Source organism: Apostichopus japonicus, chromosome 20 (genome assembly GCF_037975245.1).
Source record: "Apostichopus japonicus isolate 1M-3 chromosome 20, ASM3797524v1, whole genome shotgun sequence".
Taxonomy (NCBI): Eukaryota; Metazoa; Echinodermata; class Holothuroidea; order Aspidochirotida; family Stichopodidae; genus Apostichopus; species Apostichopus japonicus.
Window position 1 is genome coordinate 7,931,661 of NC_092580.1, and position 20,232 is coordinate 7,951,892.

The window sequence follows — 20,232 nt, forward strand, 5'->3', positions numbered from 1 at the left end:
AAAATTGTCCCAACTGCACATTTGATCTTTCATGAATATACATTACCTCAGCATTTTTGCCTCAGGTATTTGGGGGCAATTTTCCAATGTTAATACCAACCTATATAATGTCTTTCTCAACATATCATCACATAGTTTCATATGTAAAGGTAAAGACTACTAACCCATTTCGAAGTTATCGTAAGTGCACACATATATTCTTAACCTAAATCAAAATCCTATCAACTTAGTAACTATTACATTTTTTACGGTATAGCACTTATCAAAAGATAATTGTATAATGCTGTGAACTTATTCTATATTCTTAATAACTTCCTTTATATTTTGGCATATATTTGAAATCGCCAACAAACACAAATGGTTCATTTGGATTCACCACCCATGTCTGAACAAATTTCCCCTTGAATCACATACAGTAACTCTACTAGGCCTATTATTCTAGTTTTCAAACATATATTATTGCATGAAAACATATACATGCAATGTTGTATACTCTTGCTGTGACCAATCCGGACCCGATATTAATATAAGATCGAGCTCTAAGAACTGCGTTTATATACTGAAGTATTAAGAAAGTTGTCAAAGTATCTTTGATCTGTCACAGCTCTTAAACGAAGCCATTCATTGTGGTCTTTTGCATAATATATTTCAACATCCCTAGAATGGAAGGCTGCCACAGAAGCTGTCTGTCCCCAAAATAGCTTCATATTACCTGACTATTTGGAATGCAAATATCTTACTTGAATGTTCACCAAGCATAACTTGGTATTGAGATCGACCACCCAGCAAACTGCAAACACAAAACGTTATCATAACATTTTTAAAAGAGCCTCTAAAATATGTTTTTATAACGTTAAATGTGGTGTTATAAAAACGTCGGCATAACGTTTTTATGAGATATTAATGTTATACAAATGTTTTAACGAAAAAATGTTTTGAAATAATAGCCTGAAAACGTTTTCGTGACATATTTATTACACCACAAATAACGTTATCAAAACAAAAGACGAAACGTTTTAATAACGTTTTTGTGTTTGCTGGGCAGGCATGTACCCAAACCCACCGCCCGCCCCCTATATCGCAGTAAGTCCGGCTTCGCCGAGGGCTGAGACTTCCTTTATATGCAGAAGAGAGCCAAGCTCCTAATATCCTGGTAACGTGTCTAGAGAAAAGCTTTCAAGAAGATAGATCCTCGGCACGAATACCAAACTTCATAATTGATCCACTCTCAACCCAGTCCCTTTTACATCGAGACTGTGACCGTGTGATCATGACGAAATATATTAATAATTTGAATTTTGCGCGAGCACAGAACTTATTGACCTATGACCCAGAGCTGTCCATGTGGACAGTGTTTGCATCATCCTCTCCAAGTAGGATGACAAAGTTACTTGCAACAACTATATAGCTCTGAAACGAAATGAAACTGTACGGAAAGTAGTAAAATATTGTTCATATTTAAAAATAACACCTTACACTTACCTAATAATTTCCATAATTTATTTGAAAATACGTTTTACACATTTTTAGTGTATATTAAGATACAAATATCTATAAAATTACTGTAAAAGGTTAACCATTTACAATCAAGTTTTGGACACGTATTGAAACCTTACGTACATTATCTGTGACCGGTCTGTACAGTGTCAATTTCCACACAATGTACATGCAATGCATGTGCAAGAAATAAATATATGTACTCTCTTGCTTTGTACTGTACAATACACGCCTTGACTAACAATATTATATCGCGCTTCTGAACATACGTACTTACATACGGTGAAGTTGGATACTTTCTGATAGGGTTAACAAGATGGTACTTGATTTAGAACTATTTAGAGCCGACAAAGGCGGTGACCCATCAAAGATAAAGGAGAACCAGTCGAAGAGATTTAAAGATGTCACTCTAGTCGACAAAGTTGTAGAAATAGATACAAAATGGAGAAAACGTAAGCTTACGGTGGCAAACGTTAGGCTATCTTCCGTTATCCGTGCGAAGAAGCATATGCCTAGCCTAGGCCTCCTAAGTTAGGCCTAATGTAGCCTACATAAACGTATGACTGTTACAAAGTTTGCCTAGCCTAGGCCGAATGTATTGCTACTAGTTACAAGGCTTACAATATTTTAAGTAGCAGTGAGCAGGGAATAACTTACATTTAAAATTTTGTGAAGCAGTTATGTCTCAAGTCATATTACTAGGCTAGGTACTGCAGTAGCATGGTGACTTCGAAGTTCGGACACTTAAGACTTAAAACACCCCAAAACTAAATCTTCTGGTATAATTCACCAGAGAATATACTTCATATGGTGGGAGAATTGTGTTATAGTACGATACACGGCCAAACTTTCTTTCCTGCAAACTGTTTTTACGTTGTTTTCCAAGAAGATTCTTCTTGATTGTGGAACTGGTATTTCTTTGCTAGAGTATTGCGAAGTTCGGACACGCAACCCACAGTGTGGCGCTGGTGATAAAATTGGTAGCGCAGTTGCTCTTTCAGTAATTATAACAGACTTCATAGATCTTCGTCATTTTGTTGACAAATATGTAAGTAATTTCTTGCACACGGGTCATTTTGGAGAGAAAATAACTGTAGCTTCGTACTTTTTGGTGAAATTTGGCTCTTCCTGTAGTTTTTCATGGTGAAACCGTGTATTTCTTAGGGTGTCCGAACTTCGCAGTATGCCGAACTTCGCAATACTGACTATACTAGTAGTAGGCCTAGGATACATTAGCCTTACTTGGTATGGTTCCTGTGTACTGCTTGCAAGAAATGCTGCTTATACAGTTATATGCCTAGGCTAATAACACTACAGTAGGCCTAATAGGCTAGATACAACTCATCTTTGCGCTTGTATAGTGATCTATCATGGTTAACATATCATTTCACTATGCTATACAATAATAATAATTCCCTGGTCTAGGAATTGGGGGCAAGGCTACCAGGTTGTGTATGGCAAAAGTTAACATAATTTTCTGACAGTAGCCACAAGCCAAGTAGTAGTAGACCTTAGTAATAGTAGTAATGTCTTATGGACTTGAAGGAATTTTGTTGGAAAGGGTAGTCAGCCGTTTGGTTGGCATATTTACAAAACGTTGGGCCTACCTTCATTGAAGTGTGTGATAGACATGTAATTTTATTCAAAACTATTTAACCTAGGCCTACAGCCTATATGCAAAAGAGTAAAATTGCCATGTGTACTTTGTAGCACTTCCATTGGGCCTATGTATTTCACTCTGAATAATATAGACTGTAGCCTACAACAGTACAAGAACATTATCCAAGAATCCCAATGATTGGATGGCCTGTCAACTCATTAAGATACCAGAACTCTACTTTAAATTATTGTCAAATCTAATTGTTATTTCTGCTAGCCCCTGTTGCCATCTTATTTCATGTTCTAGGCATAATATTTTGAAGTAGTTTGAAATGGATGTGTAGCCCTGATATTAAATACAATTTAAAGACACTGAAGACTCGCCCCAAACTGCGTTCGGCCATCTGAAAAAGTTAACTTTCTGTTGCTTGCAAGTGACGTTTTGTTTGTGCTAAAAAATGCAGACAGTAATGAAACGTAATACCTTGTTACCTGGACCTGTCCATTGCTGTCGTTTGTACACTGTGATGTGGGTATTGACCGCAGCTGTGTGTACTGATTGTACACTAGTGTCTAATTACCGACGGTAGCAAGCTGTGTGTGTATTTTCTGGGATTGATGGTGGTCTCTAACACTTCTGTTACACCTTATTCAAAACTAGATCAGATTACCGGCATTAGACGTTTCTTGTTGCGCAAGTCTTCACACCCTTTAAGTCCAATACTAAAGTTGTGAAACAAGAATTAGACTATATTCTGAAGTGGATGAGTCGATGCCAAATGGGGCCATCTACATCCAAGAATTTCAGTTGAGAATGACCAACATTGTGCTTGGGGGGGGGGGGGTTTGTGAAAGGAGACAGTGCAGACAGTGTTTTGTTAAGACATATTAGTGATACAGTGATTAGTGACACAATATGCTCTTTGTATTTGGGTTCCACATATATGTCTTTCATCAAACTTATCTGTACATGTGCTCAATATGTGATGTTGTGTGATATAATATTACCTTTTGAGACAAACTGTGGAGTACTGTATGTTAGAGATACAAAGATTGTTGCTGTCTCCATCCTTGTATGTATGATATTTTCTTGAATGTTTCTTTGCTTTGTGTTTCAGTCCGTTACCAGGCCGACAATCTGAACAAACTTAAGAATTTGTGCAGTAAAATGATTGGTGAAAAGATGAGGGTATAGTATAGCTGTTTTTACTTAATTTTTACTTAAGGAGGAGCACCAAGGTTGAGAGCAATGGGTACAATGTCTCTAATTCTCTTGCTAGCCTTGATAAGTGTAGCAGTCAGTTTGGATATATACACATTGTGTGCATTGCTAAACTGTGCAGCTACATGAAACTTTAAAAAGATAACTTTGAACAGACTGTTTGTAAAACTACACATTGCAGATAATAGATCATGGACTTTTTATAATTAAACTTCCCCAATGTCCCTTCTTCCATTCCAGTAGAAAATGTATTTTGAGCACTCCATCTGTTGGTTAGCAGTCATAGGCAAGCAAGTAATATGTTCAGTCAAGAGATCTGTGTGTGTGTGTATGCGTGTGTGTGTGGTTGTGTCACACCCTAGCTGGTTGCAAGTAATACGTCCAGAAGGGGAATGAAAATATTTTTGGTGAGGCTCAGAGGTCAACAGAAGACAATATGTAATGATAAAGAATGCACTGTACACTATCTCATGAGATAATGACTTGCAGCAGCAAGCATGTAAAGTAACAAATGTAGAAATGGACCTTGTGAGTTGTTGATATTTTGGTTGTTTCATTTTACAGAAAAAGGAGCCAGTTGGAGAAGATGATGAAGCTGTCCCGGAGAGTATAAGCACCAAGCTTGATGACATAATAGACGATGATTTACGGGTAATTAATTACTACCTGACTCCTTGTTATATTCTTAAATTTACGGAGTAGTATTTTCCTTGCTAGAGGCAAAAGGAATCTATGCGTGATGGCGGTTTGCGAGTGTGTGACCCTCTAGGCTTGAAAACATGATGACTCAAGAAATATATGGTGGGTGAACTTCCTATTTAGTGAAAGAGCCCTATTGTCTCCTGCTGAGTTCAGAGGTCATTCGAAGTTAAAAGCGGTCAAAGTCTGAAGACCTTGTAAACAGGATAGCTCAAAGACTGTAAAGTGGATGAAATTCATATTTGATTTGTGGATGCACAATATGGAGTACAGTAGAAGAAGATCATTTTTTTCTGTGGAGGTAGAAGGTCATTTGAGGTCAACAGTGGTCAAAGTCCAAAAACCTTGTAAACACATTGACGCTCAAAGTAGCGGCTGGATGACCTCCATATGTCGAAGAACCCTTTGTGGTCTGTTGAGGTCAAAGGTCGATTCAGGTCAACATGACAAAATTGGTGAAATTCTGGTTGAGAGGTCAAAGTCTGAAAAACCCAACCAATTTCTTTGATGAGTGGCTTTTCTATGTCACAGGATTTGACCTTTGCTCTTTTAAGTGGCTGAGAGGGTTTCCAACTTCCACTAATGAGTAATGACTGCTATCTGTCATCAAGTTTTAAGGAGGGTAATACCTTTGCAATGGTCAAGCTATCTGGAAGTCTTTTCTGCTTCAACTTCTGGTACTTGACTTTAAGACACATTTTCCTCAGTGTCTTTATCATTTAGATGATTCCATATATGAACGTATAAAGGCAAGGAATCACTCAGCCTGCTGGCTTTCTGGTTTCATTCAGGTGTTTATTCATTCTTTACAGCTCTGTTTGGTCATACATGACAGTCTAATAAATTTCAAATTGATTTCTTTTGTTGTGTCCACCATTCTCCTTACATATTTGTCTTCTCCTTGTGACCCTAGGCTCTCACCGTCAATCAAATCAAGAAGGTTAGATTACTGATTGATAAAGAAATGGCCAACTGTGACGAGCAGCGGTTGGAATGTGAGAAGATAAGGAAGGATAGTCTTTGGGAGATTGGCAATTTGCTTCATTCATCCTGCGTTATCAGCAACGATGAGGTACGGTATTTAACGGCTTCTTTCATTTTGACAGTGGCTGGTTGTGTTTCATGACCATGTATGACCATGTAGCCCTTCCATTCCTCGAGAAGAGATGTATGAACATTATGAACCAGCAAGCAAAACATCTGATGACTTGTATGAACATTATGAACCAGCAAACATAACATCTGTAATGCTGTATTCCTCCATGGCAGGTATGTGTTCAGAAGATGTTGTAATATGGTTCTAATTGTCATGTAAATTGCATTAAAACAGATGTGTGTGACGGAACTTGGCAAGCGACCTTTCTAATAAATCTTTAGATTCGACCAAGGATGTACCTTCTCCGATAAGAGTAAGGAAAGCAACATCATTTATTGTGTCTGGTTTCATAACAACTCTACTAATGAAACATTAGACTCATCCAAGGATGTACCTTCTCAGATAAGAGTGAAGAAAGCAACATTTTATATTGTGTCTGGTTACATAAAAAACAATCCAACTTCTCAAGATCAAATAGGAAATAGTCGATCACTTGGCAATAAAGTCACAGTTTGTTTGGTGAATTTATTGCACGTTTCTATTCTTTATCCATCTATTTCAGTCATGTCTCCTTAATACAACAGAGCAGACCTGAAATATTTACGCTAAAATTTAAAGCAAATAAACACAGAGATAAAGTAACTAAAGGGAAGAAGCAATCTAAGAAATAATGTATGAAACGTCCAAGGAAGTTAAATCTATAAACTTGTGTCAGTCCAAAAATCAAATTAAGGACATATTCCCTTTTGATATGGATCTGATATTAACCTGTTAAGCTTCCTCTCATTTGCTCCAGGAAGAAAATGGTGTTGAGAGGACATTCGGAGACTGTGAAGTCAAGAAGAAGTACTCCCACGTGGACCTGATTCAGATGATCGATGGCATGGATGGCGAGAGGGGGGCAGCCGTATCAGGCAGCAGGGGTTACTTTCTGAAGGTACTGTACACTCCACCCCTCACTAGTAGTTGCTGTGATTCAACAGACATATAAAAATCTGACTCTCACCAGAGGAGAATAATAAGGTGTGAAGTTTAGAAACCTATGTATGAACATGAATTTGCATTTCTTATGGGTCCCCCACCCCCACCCATTTGGAGAGGACAGGGTGTGAGTTAAGAATGGGAGAGTAGGAGTATCTATTATAAAGAAGGTTTTTCTGTTGCTCTACTAGTTTTCATCTTTATTTCTTCTCTGGTAGGGTCCGGCATTGTTTCTTTCCTTTGCAGTCCAGCAGCATGCCCTCAGGATCCTCTACACCAAAGGCTTTACACCCCTCTACACCCCCTTCTTCATGAGGAAAGAGATCATGCAGGAAGTTGCTCAACTCAGTCAGTTTGATGAAGAGCTCTATAAGGTAAGAGAAATGTTCCTTCACTTTTTGATGGGTCAGTTCTGGTTATCATCAATGCCAGCCACTGTGGAAGTAAGGTCACAAGTTGGTCTACCTTATAGAGGGACAGTTCTGGCTATCATGCCAGCCACTGTGGAAATAAGGTCATAGGGTAATCTACCTTATACAGGGACAGTTGATGTCCAATCTTCTGGATAGCTCTTCATGTATTGTATGATGTCACCAAGATCTTTATTCCTGGTGTTCAACAAAGGACATTGTAATTACCAAAAGAAGGTTAGATTGAAAATAGACTTAGCAAACCCAAGCAATAAATGACAGAGGATGTGTAAACAGAACCCCATCATCTCAAAGAGCTTAGCTGGATCTTTCAAACCCTTAGAACATATTCTGTCCCAAACTTAATTTAAATTTGTGCAGTAAGCAAAGAGGTGCTGAAGTTTTTCATTCTCTAAGTCAAAAGAAGGACCAGAAGGAGAATCCTTAACAGTGATACAAAATAAAATATTGTCAGTGCCAATAATCCTGCTCAAATAGGAATACTGAAAGCATTGAGTCTAAGGTTCCTGCACTGCCATGTAGGGTACAGTAAAAAACTGGATATACAGTAATAGTTAGGATATACAAATGTTTGTTTTCATTTTACTAATGGCTCTTAGAGCAGAAGTAGAAGAATAGATATGTAAACAAACTTTGCGTCGTTCCGTGTGGGAGAAATATTGCTCTCTTCAATGTTACCTGTTTACCTTCACATAGCTAGAAATAGCTTCATAATGCCATAATAAACAAAGGAAGGGGAAATAAGGCTGTTATTAAGTATGTGAAGGAAATTGTGGTGCAACAAAATAATAGCTGGTGAAAAAGTCACCCTTATCAGACCTTGCTTTATTTTTAGACAACAAAATGGACAGACCTGACACAGTCTTGATGCGACTGTTATTTACTAAAGAATTGAAAAACACATCCCCTGAAGGAATAAAAAACAAACTAAGCCCTCCCCAAGCATCTCAAACCTGGATGAACAAAACAGTTAGTAAGGAAAAACACCAGCTTTTATTAAAGAGACAAGCTAAGGGAAATGCTTCCCTTTAGGTATGTAACCCACAAAGCTGAAAAAAATATTTCCAAGGACTACTTTATAATTTCGGTCAGTAAACCTGTCTTTAAAACTATGGGACAAATGTGTGCAGGTGTATCATACAGGTATATACCGGTGCTGTGGCAGAGTGGATAAAGGCGGTGGCATTTGAGGCAATGAGGCTTAGCAATCGGGAGGTTCTGGGTTCGATACCTGGCTGGGTCATAGTAAGGTGCATCCAAGAGCAATCTACGGCTTTCCTTATCTGAAATGACTTTCTAAATTGAAAAGAATCCAAATTATAGTTAAAATGTTGAATTGGAAGCCACCCGACGTGTAAGTTGTAATCTATAAGCCCTCGCGGGCGCTGCCAAATTTGTGGTCACTTACGTCAAAATAACTACTGAGTATATTTAAATCCCCATTGCTTTTTGTCGTTACAAAGAATGAACCACCTTTATTGCTCCTTTTCACTGTATAAAAGATTGAGTAGTTGCATCAGTTCAGTACATAATGTTGATCAATGATCAATGCCTGTTTCTTCTCTTGCTTTGACAGGTGGTAGGGAAGGGTAGCGAGAAGGATGATGACACCACCTATGAAGAGAAATACCTGATAGCGACCTCGGAGCAGCCTATAGCTGCCTACCACAGGAATGAATGGATACCAACAAGTGAGCTGCCCAAGAAATATGGAGGGCTGTCCACATGCTTCAGGCAGGAGGTTGGGTCCCATGGAAGGGACACCAGGGGTATATTTAGAGTCCACCAATTTGAAAAGGTTGGATATTTTGTTTTACAAACCGGACGTTGTTGATTTGAGCAATGAACATAAAGGGATATTGTGGTTGATGAGGATGATAGCTGAACCACATAGCTGGCAATTAACTTCTTTAGGTCAAAACCACGTAGCGTAGCATTTTGTGCGGCAAAAATTGTGAAAATTTGAAATGCATTTGGCAGCACCTACCAAAAAGTGCATTTGGAGTAATAGATTAGATACAGAGAACATTGACAGCTAAGCAACCATTCCAAATGTATCAAAGATAAATCTGTTTTTTTTAACTCTGGTTTATTTCATCTTCAATTGTCTTTTCCAAATTGCACATAATTTTACAGATAACAGGCAAAAATTTAGATGCAAAACAAAAGGTCATGGCAATTTACAATTGCATTTCTTAGTTCAGCATAAGTAACACGATATTTATTTGGGTTCTTACGAGTAAAATAATTGTGCTGTTCCACTTGAATAGCAAATTTAAACTTATAAAAGAATATCCCTATAAGAACAGGTGTTTCTTTCTTCATCTTAAATGCATAACATATAATATTTCATATGAAATAGTAGGAAATAATATGGGTGTTTTCGGAACTTCCCATACCATAAAAACACATCTTTTATAGAAAAAAGAGAAATTTTTAATCAAGAAATCTACCTTCAACACTTAAAATAAAAGTGACACATTCCCCAAACAAGTGTTTAATCATTTCATCCCCAATTGAACAGAATGTGCAGGAAAGAGTATTGACCTTTCTCATTAAAAAGAGCAACCTAGTTGTCGGTAAAATTCTGTGAAGAAATCTGAAACTGAAAAAGTTGAATTTTTGTCTCTTGAGCAATCGAAAAGGTCAGGGGAAATATTTGTTGCCAGTCTCTGTCCGAAATATCTGTAAACGAAATTGTTCCACTTCTTTATAGCAGTGGGGAAGCAGACAATACTTTTCAATAGAATGGAGTAAACAATACTTAGACATAGATGGAGCGTTCACAGCTTTGTTGAAATGGTTGTCCTTGTCATTTGAAGGAAGGTCTGATCTCCAAGGCATGGATTCTTTGTCTCCAGCTTGATGGTGCTGCATTTAATAGACCCTACTAAAAAGAAAATGGAATTTGTTCATGTAATGAATTGTTACAAAGTCATTATACGAAAGGAGAGCTCCTTTCTGATCAAGTGAGTCTCCCACGTACAAGACGTTACCATCAGACATATTTTTGTGTAAAACGGTTTTCTCATTTATACGAATATGTGAACTATTCCAAATAATCTGATTTTCAAAACTATCCAAAGGCTCAAGGTATGATATTTTACTGCACCATCTGCCCAACAAAAATATTGGAAATTTTATACATTTCTTGAGAAAGAAAATTACAGAAAGGGGATAGGTTTATATCACAAAATATCTTCATGGACTCTGGCTTCCACAACAGTTACGTTACGCCCATGTGCATTTTAGGCTGTGAAAAACTTGCTATGTGTATTGCCTTGAAACCACAGACATTAACTGTATTTACTAAGGTAGAGGGCTTCACTTTGTGAAAGTCAAATCTTATAGTGTCAACAGGTGTAATTATAAAAAATTTGGGAGGATTAGGAATAATTAAAAACAAGTATACAAGTTGGGACAGGCCGTATAGCTTTCACGATAATGTTCCTACCCATGGGAGAAAGGTCACATGAAGACCACATATGCAAGAGATTTTTTCGTCCAGAAAGTTTGAGCTGGAAAGTAAACCTGTACGTGTCATCCCCATTGCTGGCGATGAAAATCCTTAATACTGAAAGGGGCCATTTGTTACCTTAATATTCAAATCTTAAGGAGGGGCTCGACGCTTATATGGGCCAAGTTGGTAGAAATATAATAAAAATCAATTAATTAATTAATTAATATTAGGCATAGTGCTGCATTGTTTCATTGCATGCTGATTTGCAGTGCTGCAAGTGACACAGTAATACTACTGGAGTACCGGTGCAATGGATGTTGAATTATTTGTGATATTCCCTTGACAAGTTTCAGAGGAGACATCTCAAATGGTATATAGTTAATTGGGTATTATACTCACTATTTATTCCTCCTCTTTAATAATGATGATAATAAATAAATAATAATCATATTCCAAGCTTATAAAGCACCTTATCCAATTAAAATATAAATGCTCCAAGGCGCTGTTACAAATAAAAGGTAAACTGCAAACAAAGAAGAAGTGAACAATTATTTTGTTTAAAGCAGCATTTTGCGTTGGGTCGCTTTTTTCCACCTTTTTAACATGTGCATCGATTTTTTTAGATGTATCAATCATAAAACAGCAAACTAAGATACAATCCAAGTTTCACCCTGCCAAGAGCGTTAATTAGCGAGTAATTAACGATTTATGTCGATAACGAGTAAAAGTGTCCTCGACAAAGTTTTCATATCTCCAAATCCACTAGTTTGAATTCCACCAATCAGTGAATAGTATGTTTATTCATGAGCATTTTGCGTTTGATCGCCGTTTTCTACTTTTTGATATGTCCATCGAGTTTTTTACATGCATCAAATCACAAAACAGCAAATTAAGATATTAGCCAAGTTTTCCCTGCCAAAAACGTTAATTGGCGAGTATTCCACATACAAAATTAATCGCATTCAGTTCCCGAACCCACTAGTTTGAATTCAACCAATCAGAGATGCAGGTTTAGTTATGAGCCGTTGCTAAAAATAGATCCAAGACTTTGCCTTGGTACAACCAAGGAGTTGTTATGCAACTCCCTGGTACAACTGCCATATAGACTGTACACAAATCAAGCGTGGTGTTATATTACGTATCTGTCAATGACGTTCGTAGGGTTTAAATATTCATATTATGGGCGAGGTTTATTGGGTTCCCAACGGAAAATATCTTGGAGAACAAAGTTGAAAGTTGCAATTTTTTCGACTTTTATGCCACCATTTGAAGTAAAATATAAATAGATAAGCTAGTTATGTATGTCGTTATGGCATAGTGGAGTCAGTGAGGTTGAGAAAAATCATAGAAAAGGACGCAAAATGCTGCTTTAAGGTATGTACTTTATATATAGTACCGAAAAGTAGCACACAGACAAAAATTAATATAATATTATCTGATTTAAAACCGAAAAACAACACAAGGAAGACTAGGGGGGAAAAAATGCAAGTAATTAGCATAAAGCAGCTGTAAATGAGACAGTATTTACGTGTTTCCTAATTCATGAATTGTTAATCAAACATTCAAATATATTTCTTCTTTTATTGTTTTTGTAAAGTCAGCTAGGATGATGATTCCTTTTACAGGGCCAACCTGTAATAAATTAATTGACTGTTAACTATTTTTTTTTTAACCGCCTTTTTTCTCCCCTAGGTTGAACAGTTTTGTATAACGTCGCCCGAGGACAACAAGTCTTGGGAGATGTTTGACGAAATGATTCAGAATGCTGAGGAATTTACACAGTCCTTGGGAATCCCCTACCGTGTTGTAAATATCGTGTCAGGTGGGTAGCTCTACGGTATCTTATGAAAAATTAAATTCTCTTGAATATTTAGTAGATCTCTGGTATCTCATGAATAATTAGATTCTCTTGAAGGTTTAGTAGTTCTGTGGTACCTGATCAATAATTAGATTCTCTTGAATATTTAATAGTTCGAATATTTAGTAGTTCTGCGGTATCTCATAAATAATTAGATTCTCTTGAATATTTAGTAGTTCTGTGGTATCTCATAAATAATTAGATTCTCTTGAATGTTAAGTAGTTCTGCGGTATCTCATCAATAATGAGATTCTCTTGAATATTTAGTAGATCTTTGGTATCTCATGAATAATTAGATTCTCTTGAATGTTTAGTAGTTCTGTGGTATCTCATCAATAATTAGATTCTCTTGAATATTTAGTAGTTCGAATATTTAGTAGTTCTGCGGTATCTCATAAATAATTAGATTCTCTTGAATATTTAGTAGTTCTGTGGTATCTCATAAATAATTAGATTCTCTTGAATGTAAAGTAGTTTTGTGGTATCTCATGAATAATTAGATTCTCTTGAATATTTAGTGGTTGTGTGGTATCTCATAAATAATAAAGATTCTATTGATTTTTAGTAGTTCTGTGGTATCTCATAAATAATGAGATTCATTTGAATATTTAGTAGTTATGTGGTATCTCATGAATAATTAGATACTCTTGAATATTTAGTAGTTCTGTGGTATCTCATGAATAATTAGATACTCTTGAATATTTAGTAGTTCTGTAGTATCTCATGAATAATTATATTCTCTTGAATGTTTAGTAGTTCTGTGGTATCTCGCAAATTGTCTCCAGAGGTCTTGTTCGCTTGATGACCTTGTCACTATGACCCTCTTCACAAAGGTCATTTTTCGTTGCTATCCTGTCAATATCTTATCGTAGGCTTTAAAATCAGAACAATATTTTTGTCATGAACATTCCTTGGAAATTCCCTTCTTCTGTAATTTTGACAGGCGCTCTGAACAATGCCGCAGCTAAGAAGCTTGACTTGGAGGCCTGGTTCCCAGGATCAGGGGCCTTCAGAGAGCTGGTCTCTTGTTCCAATTGTACTGATTATCAATCGAGGCGGCTACTAATACGATACGGTCAGAAGAAAATGAATGCTCAGGTGAGGAGATAGCACATTGTAACATGTTTGGTTTCTAGTATGTAACAGAAACCATTAACTTCATTATTAATGTGATATGACAGGCAGACATTCATCTGTGATGTCTGCATGTTAAAACATCACATCTCATTGGAAAAGTTTGGTTGTATTGAGGTGCCCAATGTATCTGTTAAGAGATTGGAAAAAGTTATCGTGATATTTTCAATACTTGAGGATGATTGTAAATATACTTGAAAATATATTTAGTGGGTGACATACAACATAATTTGTTGCCAGTTCATATTTCCTCATCTGAGGCCAGGAGGATGGCCTGCTACTTAGGATATCAGTAATTAACAATGTACTGGTTTATGTCATACACCCATTGCCAGTGTGTGTGACATTACCAGGTTAGCTACTTCAGTAATTACCAATGTACTGGTTTGTGTTGTAACTCCATTGCCATTATGTGTGAAAGTACCAGGGTAGTCTGCAACTTGTAATATTTTATATCATTTATGCCTTCTTTTCTTGTAGACTGACTTTGTACATATGTTGAATGCCACAATGTGTGCCAGTACCCGGGTGGTCTGTGCCATCTTAGAAAATAACCAAACAGAAGAAGGGATTGTTGTACCGGAAGGATTAAGGCAGTACATGCCAGATGGTAAGTAGTTGAACACATGAAGGATTAAGGCAGTACATATGCCAGATGTTAAGTAGCTAAACACATGAGGGATTAAGGCAGTACACCTAAGGGATTAAGGCAGTAAACCTGAGGGATTAAGGCAGATCATGCCAGATGGTTAGTAGTTAAACACATTAGGTATTAAGGCAGTACATGCCAGATGGTAAGTAGCTAAACACATTAGGGATTAAGGCAGTACATGCCAGATGGTTAGTAGTTAAACACATGAGGGATTAAGGCAGTACATGCCAAATGGTAAGTAGTTCAACACATGAAGGATTAAGGCAGTACACCTGAGGGATTAAGGCAGTTCATGCCAGATGGTTAGTAGTTAAACACATGAGGGATTAAGGCAGTACATGCCAAATGGTAAGTAGTTCAACACATGAAGGATTAAGGCAGTACATATGCCAGATGTTAAGTAGCTAAACACATGAGGGATTAAGGCAGTACACCTAAGGGATTAAGGCAGTAAACCTGAGGGATTAAGGCAGATCATGCCAGATGGTTAGTAGTTAAACACATTAGGGATTAAGGCAGTACATGCCAGATGGTAAGTAGCTAAACACATGAGGGATTAAGGCAGTACACCTGAGGGATTAAGGCAGTTCATGCCAGATGGTTAGTAGTTAAACACATGAGGGATTAAGGCAGTACATGCCAAATGGTAAGTAGTAAACACATGAGGGATTAAGGCAGTACACCTGAGGGATTAAGGCAGTTCATGCCAGATGGTTAGTAGTTAAACACATGAGGGATTAAGGCAGTACATGCCAAATGGTAAGTAGTTGAACACATGAGGGATTAAGGCAGTACATGCCAGATGGTAAGTAGTTGAACACATGAGGGATTAAGGCAGGACACCTGATGGATTAAGGCATTACATGCCAGATGGTAAGTAGTTGAACACATGAGGGATTAAGGGAGTACACCTGAGGGATTAAGGCAGTACATGCCTGATGGTAAGTAGTTTAACACCTGAGGGATTAAGGCAGTACATGCCAGATGATTTAGTATCTAAACACATTAGGGATTAAGGCAGTACACCTGAGGGATTAAGGCAGTACATGCCAGATGGTAAGTAGTTGAACACATGAGGGATTAAGGCAGTACATGCCAAATGGTAAGTAGTTGGAGACCTGAAATCTACACTTGTGCTAATACCACTGGGAGAGACCAAGCAAACACGCAGGTTCTAATATGAACCATCACTAAATCATTTTGTTGCTTTGGCTCTAGGAAAGATTTCAGGTACTCTTCCAGGGTTGGAACTATGACCAAATATAACTGGTAGTTCGTCCATACTGTTTCAATAACAACACATAGGTTTTACAATTAGTCGGTCATTGTTCACTTGTAATATTCGGGATATTTGTCATACTGTAAGCCTTGAATTGGAGAAAAGACCGAGGATGTTTGTGAATATTATGATAAGTTCTATTATTCATTAGTGTTTTCTAGTGCAACATAGGATGGTAGACAAGACACATGTATGTAGACAACCATAAAGGTATGAAGAGCAATGTAAGACTGATTCTTTAGGTACAAAGACAAGTGACTCTGTTACTAAATGACTATTGAAGATTTCTTAAAGAAACAAACAGATTTTTCAGGTACAAAGACAAGTGATACCATTACTAAATAACTATTGAAGATTTATTAAAGAAACAAACTAATTATTTAGGTACAAAGACAAGTGACTCTGTTACTAAATGACTATTGAAGATTTCTTAAAGAAACATACAGATTCTTCAGGTACAAAGACAACTGATACCATTACTAAATATCTATTGAAGATTTATTAAAGAAACAAACTAATTCTTTAGGTACAAAGACAAGTGACTCTGTTACTAAATAACTATTGAAGATTTCTTAAAGAAACATACAGATTCTTCAGGTACAAAGACAAGTGATACCATTACTAAATAACTATTGAAGATTTATTAAAGAAACAAACTAATTCTTTAGGTACAAGTACAAGTGACTCTGTTACTAAATAACTATTGAAGATTTCTTAAAGAAACAAACAGATTCTTCAGGTACAAAACAAGTGATACCATTACTAAATAAGTATTGAAGATTTCTTAAAGAAACATACAGATTCTTCAGGTACAAAGACAAGTGATACCATTACTAAATAACAATTGAAGATTTCTTAAAGAAACAAACCCATTCTTCAGGTACAAAGACAAGTGATACCATTACTAAATAACTATTGAAGATTTCTTAAAGAAACAAACCCATTCTTCAGGTACAAAGACAAGTGACACTGTTAGTAAATAACGATTGACAATTTCTCAAAGAAAAACATTCTGAAGATGCTATGCAAAATAACTCATTAATATTCATAACTGAAACGCACTGTACACAGATGACACATGCAGATGTATAGTTTACATTATAACATCTACAAGACGATTGGCCAATTAACAAACTATGCATAGTATGTTAATTGTAAGCCCTGCTGCACCTCATCAAGTATCTAAGCATTTTTTTTCTACTTTCTTTTTCTTCTCAGAAATTAGGGAATTTATTAAATTTGTAAAACCAGCACCGATTGAAGAGGAAAAGGCCAAGAAGAAGCAAGGTGGGAAGAAGAAGAGCAAATCAAAAGATGGCGAAACTAACGAGAGTGAACCATGAGGGGGGGCAGGAGATATTTAAGTAGAAATCTTGTCGCTATTTTTGCATGATGACAGGGGGAAAAAAGGAAAAAAAAAATTGTTAAAAGGTCACTGCTAACTACAAAGTGAGTCACCAATTCCCTTCCGCAAAGGAATTCGCAAAGCCGTACTGCTTGGAGTAAGGACTTTTCAGAATACCCTCGATTCACTGAACCGAGAACACCACCTTTGTGATGGCTAAACCAACTTATCTTTTGTTCTTACAACAATGCAGTTACCTGAAAATGTTTACTCTATTTAAGTTGATTTCTTCCTCTGTGGTTTTGCTTGCTTAGCCAGTTGTTACAGGTTTAATAATTCAACATTGAAAATCACAATGAAGCACCTTGGCAGAAATTTAGTCAGCCTTAAGACATGGCGATGAAAGAAAAATCAGTAAGCCTTTGCCAAGTAACAGATATAGGTGTGTTCTGGCTGTTGTGAATCTGTTTGTTGAAGGCTTGGTGACAATGCGTTTTATGAACCATCTAACAATAACTTTCCAAAGGTTAGACAGATCAGAATTGTCTGCCCTGTGTGTGATGTATCATGACTGGACAAGACCATAGTGTGAACCACAATCAGAGCCAGTAATGAATAGAAGTGGTACGCTATGAATAATATCAAGTACAAGTGATGTATTCTCTATGTTACTGAGTACTGAGTAGTATACTTGACTACTAATGTGTATGTCATGAATAAGTGCAGTTGTCCATGTCAACAGGCACATAGAACTTGCACAGAGTTACAAAGTCACAAATATTACACACTTTCTGCACACTTTACTACCGACTGCAAATGTGTTAGCAAAGTTACAGGTTGTTTTTTGGTCACTGGAGTTTTATAGTGTCTACAAGTTAAAAAAGAACATCTTTGGTGACTGTTACTCACGGCAACCTGCTGTTTATGAAGACACACATCAGAATTGTAATATGTTTTTAAATTCCATTTCCCAGCTGTCTGTATGGGCATAGCTATTGAACCTACAGTGTTTGTAAGTCTACACTGAATCCAGCTTTGAGTCATGTGATCCATGCTATTGCTAAGCGACAGGCCTCTTCTTACAATAGAAAGTTCTGAAGTACTTTAACTTTGACAATATATTGCAAGGACTTTGAATCCCTTATGTTCATCTGGATTCCTAACAACTCATTATTGACAAAGAGTAATGTTTAAATCAGCATTTGGTTGGAAAGAATAACAAATTATGAAACACATCTTCCTAATGCCAAAAAAACAAAACCTTAAATTGCAATGCACTCTAATTATATTTTAATATAAAATAATTGTGTGGAAAATTGTTAGTTCAATAATAATAATTTCAGCTAAATCACATGGTAGTAATAGTATGTATCTTGTGGTTGCTGTTCTACAATGTTGATAGCATGGAATCTAAAATCAGTAGTTTATTTTTTAACAGAAATCTCTTTTAATTAAGCAAAGCTGATCTTTGTTTTAAAACTAATCAAACGTGTCTCTTTTCTGCCGCATATGAAGCAATATTTCCAAACATTTTTTGAAAACCACGATTCCCGCTTAAGTTGTAATCGACGACAGACGTGAAGAAGCGTACAAATGAGTTCTTTGATGATGAACATGCAATACAACAGGGTAGATTAGGTATAAACAAAGACACAGGGTTACGGTTACAATCATAACGTGGCAAAAAATAATCATTCTACATAAAAATAAAAAATGGATGACATATTGACTATGTTGAGTTCAACTTTATTATATGGGGTCTTCAATCTTAAGAGGGTTAAATGTTGCGATCTAGCGAAGGCTATTGTTTTCTCCTTTTAATGTTTGCCTTTGTTAAGTTTACTATCCTGTTATTGTTTCCTGATTTACTTTGGTCTTCAGTTCTTGTTTTCAATTGGTTGAATTCATTATGTGAATTCACTGTCAAGAAAGTTAGGAAGGGATATATTTTTTTTTGTCCTCTGGTTTATTGATGTTGGGTTTTTTTGGCTCTTGGGTTTACTTTCTGTTTTTTCTTTATCACCTTTATTAAATATTACATTGGAGAGCTTCTACAAGGAGTTTTTTCCCTTTTTTTTTTTTTTGGGGGGGGGGTTCATATGTTTCAAAACAGACTACCTTGGTGATGTCTAAAATTGACTCTTTTCCATTTGACTGTGAGTGGACAGACTAGCAAGGCTCTGTTACACTAATCACGAGCCTAGAAAGGTGAAACTTTTCCGTTATAGTATCAAATTCTGTGCTGAGAGAAATGCCCTACTCTGCTGCTCTTACCATAGGTATGGGTAGCAGGTGTATCACATGACTCAAGGTGAACAGGCAAAGGGGGAAGGCATAGCAGGGGGGGCAGAAGAGGGAAGGCATGGCGGGGTGGGGTGGGGGTGTTAATTAGCATACACATTGTTTCCATACTTCCCGATTTCATCTCTGAGGTTACATTAAATGTGCTTCTGCCCTCTTTAACTCATTGAAATAACAATACAGCCATGTTCTCTCAATTGAGGTAAAAGGTTGATATATGATTGCTTTCTCACACAGTAGCTAGGCTGCCTTTGATTTACCTGGGTCTGGTGAGTGATACCTAATACATGCTAGCACTAAAATGTCATTCAAAACCAACTGAAGTTTATAGATAAATTATGCCTAAACTCTGTTTAACTCTGTTTTTCCCCTCTACTTTTAAAGTTTTTCTGGGGTGAGATATCTGAATGTGGATCATTGGATGTTACATTCGTTAGTATAACAAGTTTCGTTACCTGACGAAACTTCTCTTTGTTAAGCTGGTCATTCTCTTTCTATTTTTTTCAGGCTTAATTCTTATTGCTTCAAGAAACTGATTTAAAGAAATATTATTATTATTATTATTATAATGGCTATTATCATCATGAATATGGTACTTATGCTCTTCCGTGTACGAAAAAATGAACATGCTGTATACTGCATGTAAAAAAAAAAGAATAAATTAAGAATGATCGTAAA

General features: G+C 36.6%; 1 protein-coding gene across 1 annotated transcript; it reads left to right on the forward strand.

Annotated features, from left to right (window-relative positions):
- Positions 1-1,723: 1,723 nt before the first annotated feature.
- LOC139962134 (serine--tRNA ligase, cytoplasmic-like) lies at positions 1,724-20,232 on the forward strand. The gene is made up of 11 exons (XM_071962057.1): positions 1,724-1,949; positions 4,215-4,285; positions 4,883-4,969; positions 5,931-6,089; positions 6,910-7,050; positions 7,313-7,468; positions 9,102-9,323; positions 12,678-12,807; positions 13,787-13,941; positions 14,458-14,587; positions 17,127-20,232. Exons 1-11 carry the CDS (start codon positions 1,814-1,816, stop codon positions 17,249-17,251), a joined length of 1,512 nt encoding a protein of 503 aa, XP_071818158.1. The 5' UTR covers positions 1,724-1,813; the 3' UTR covers positions 17,252-20,232.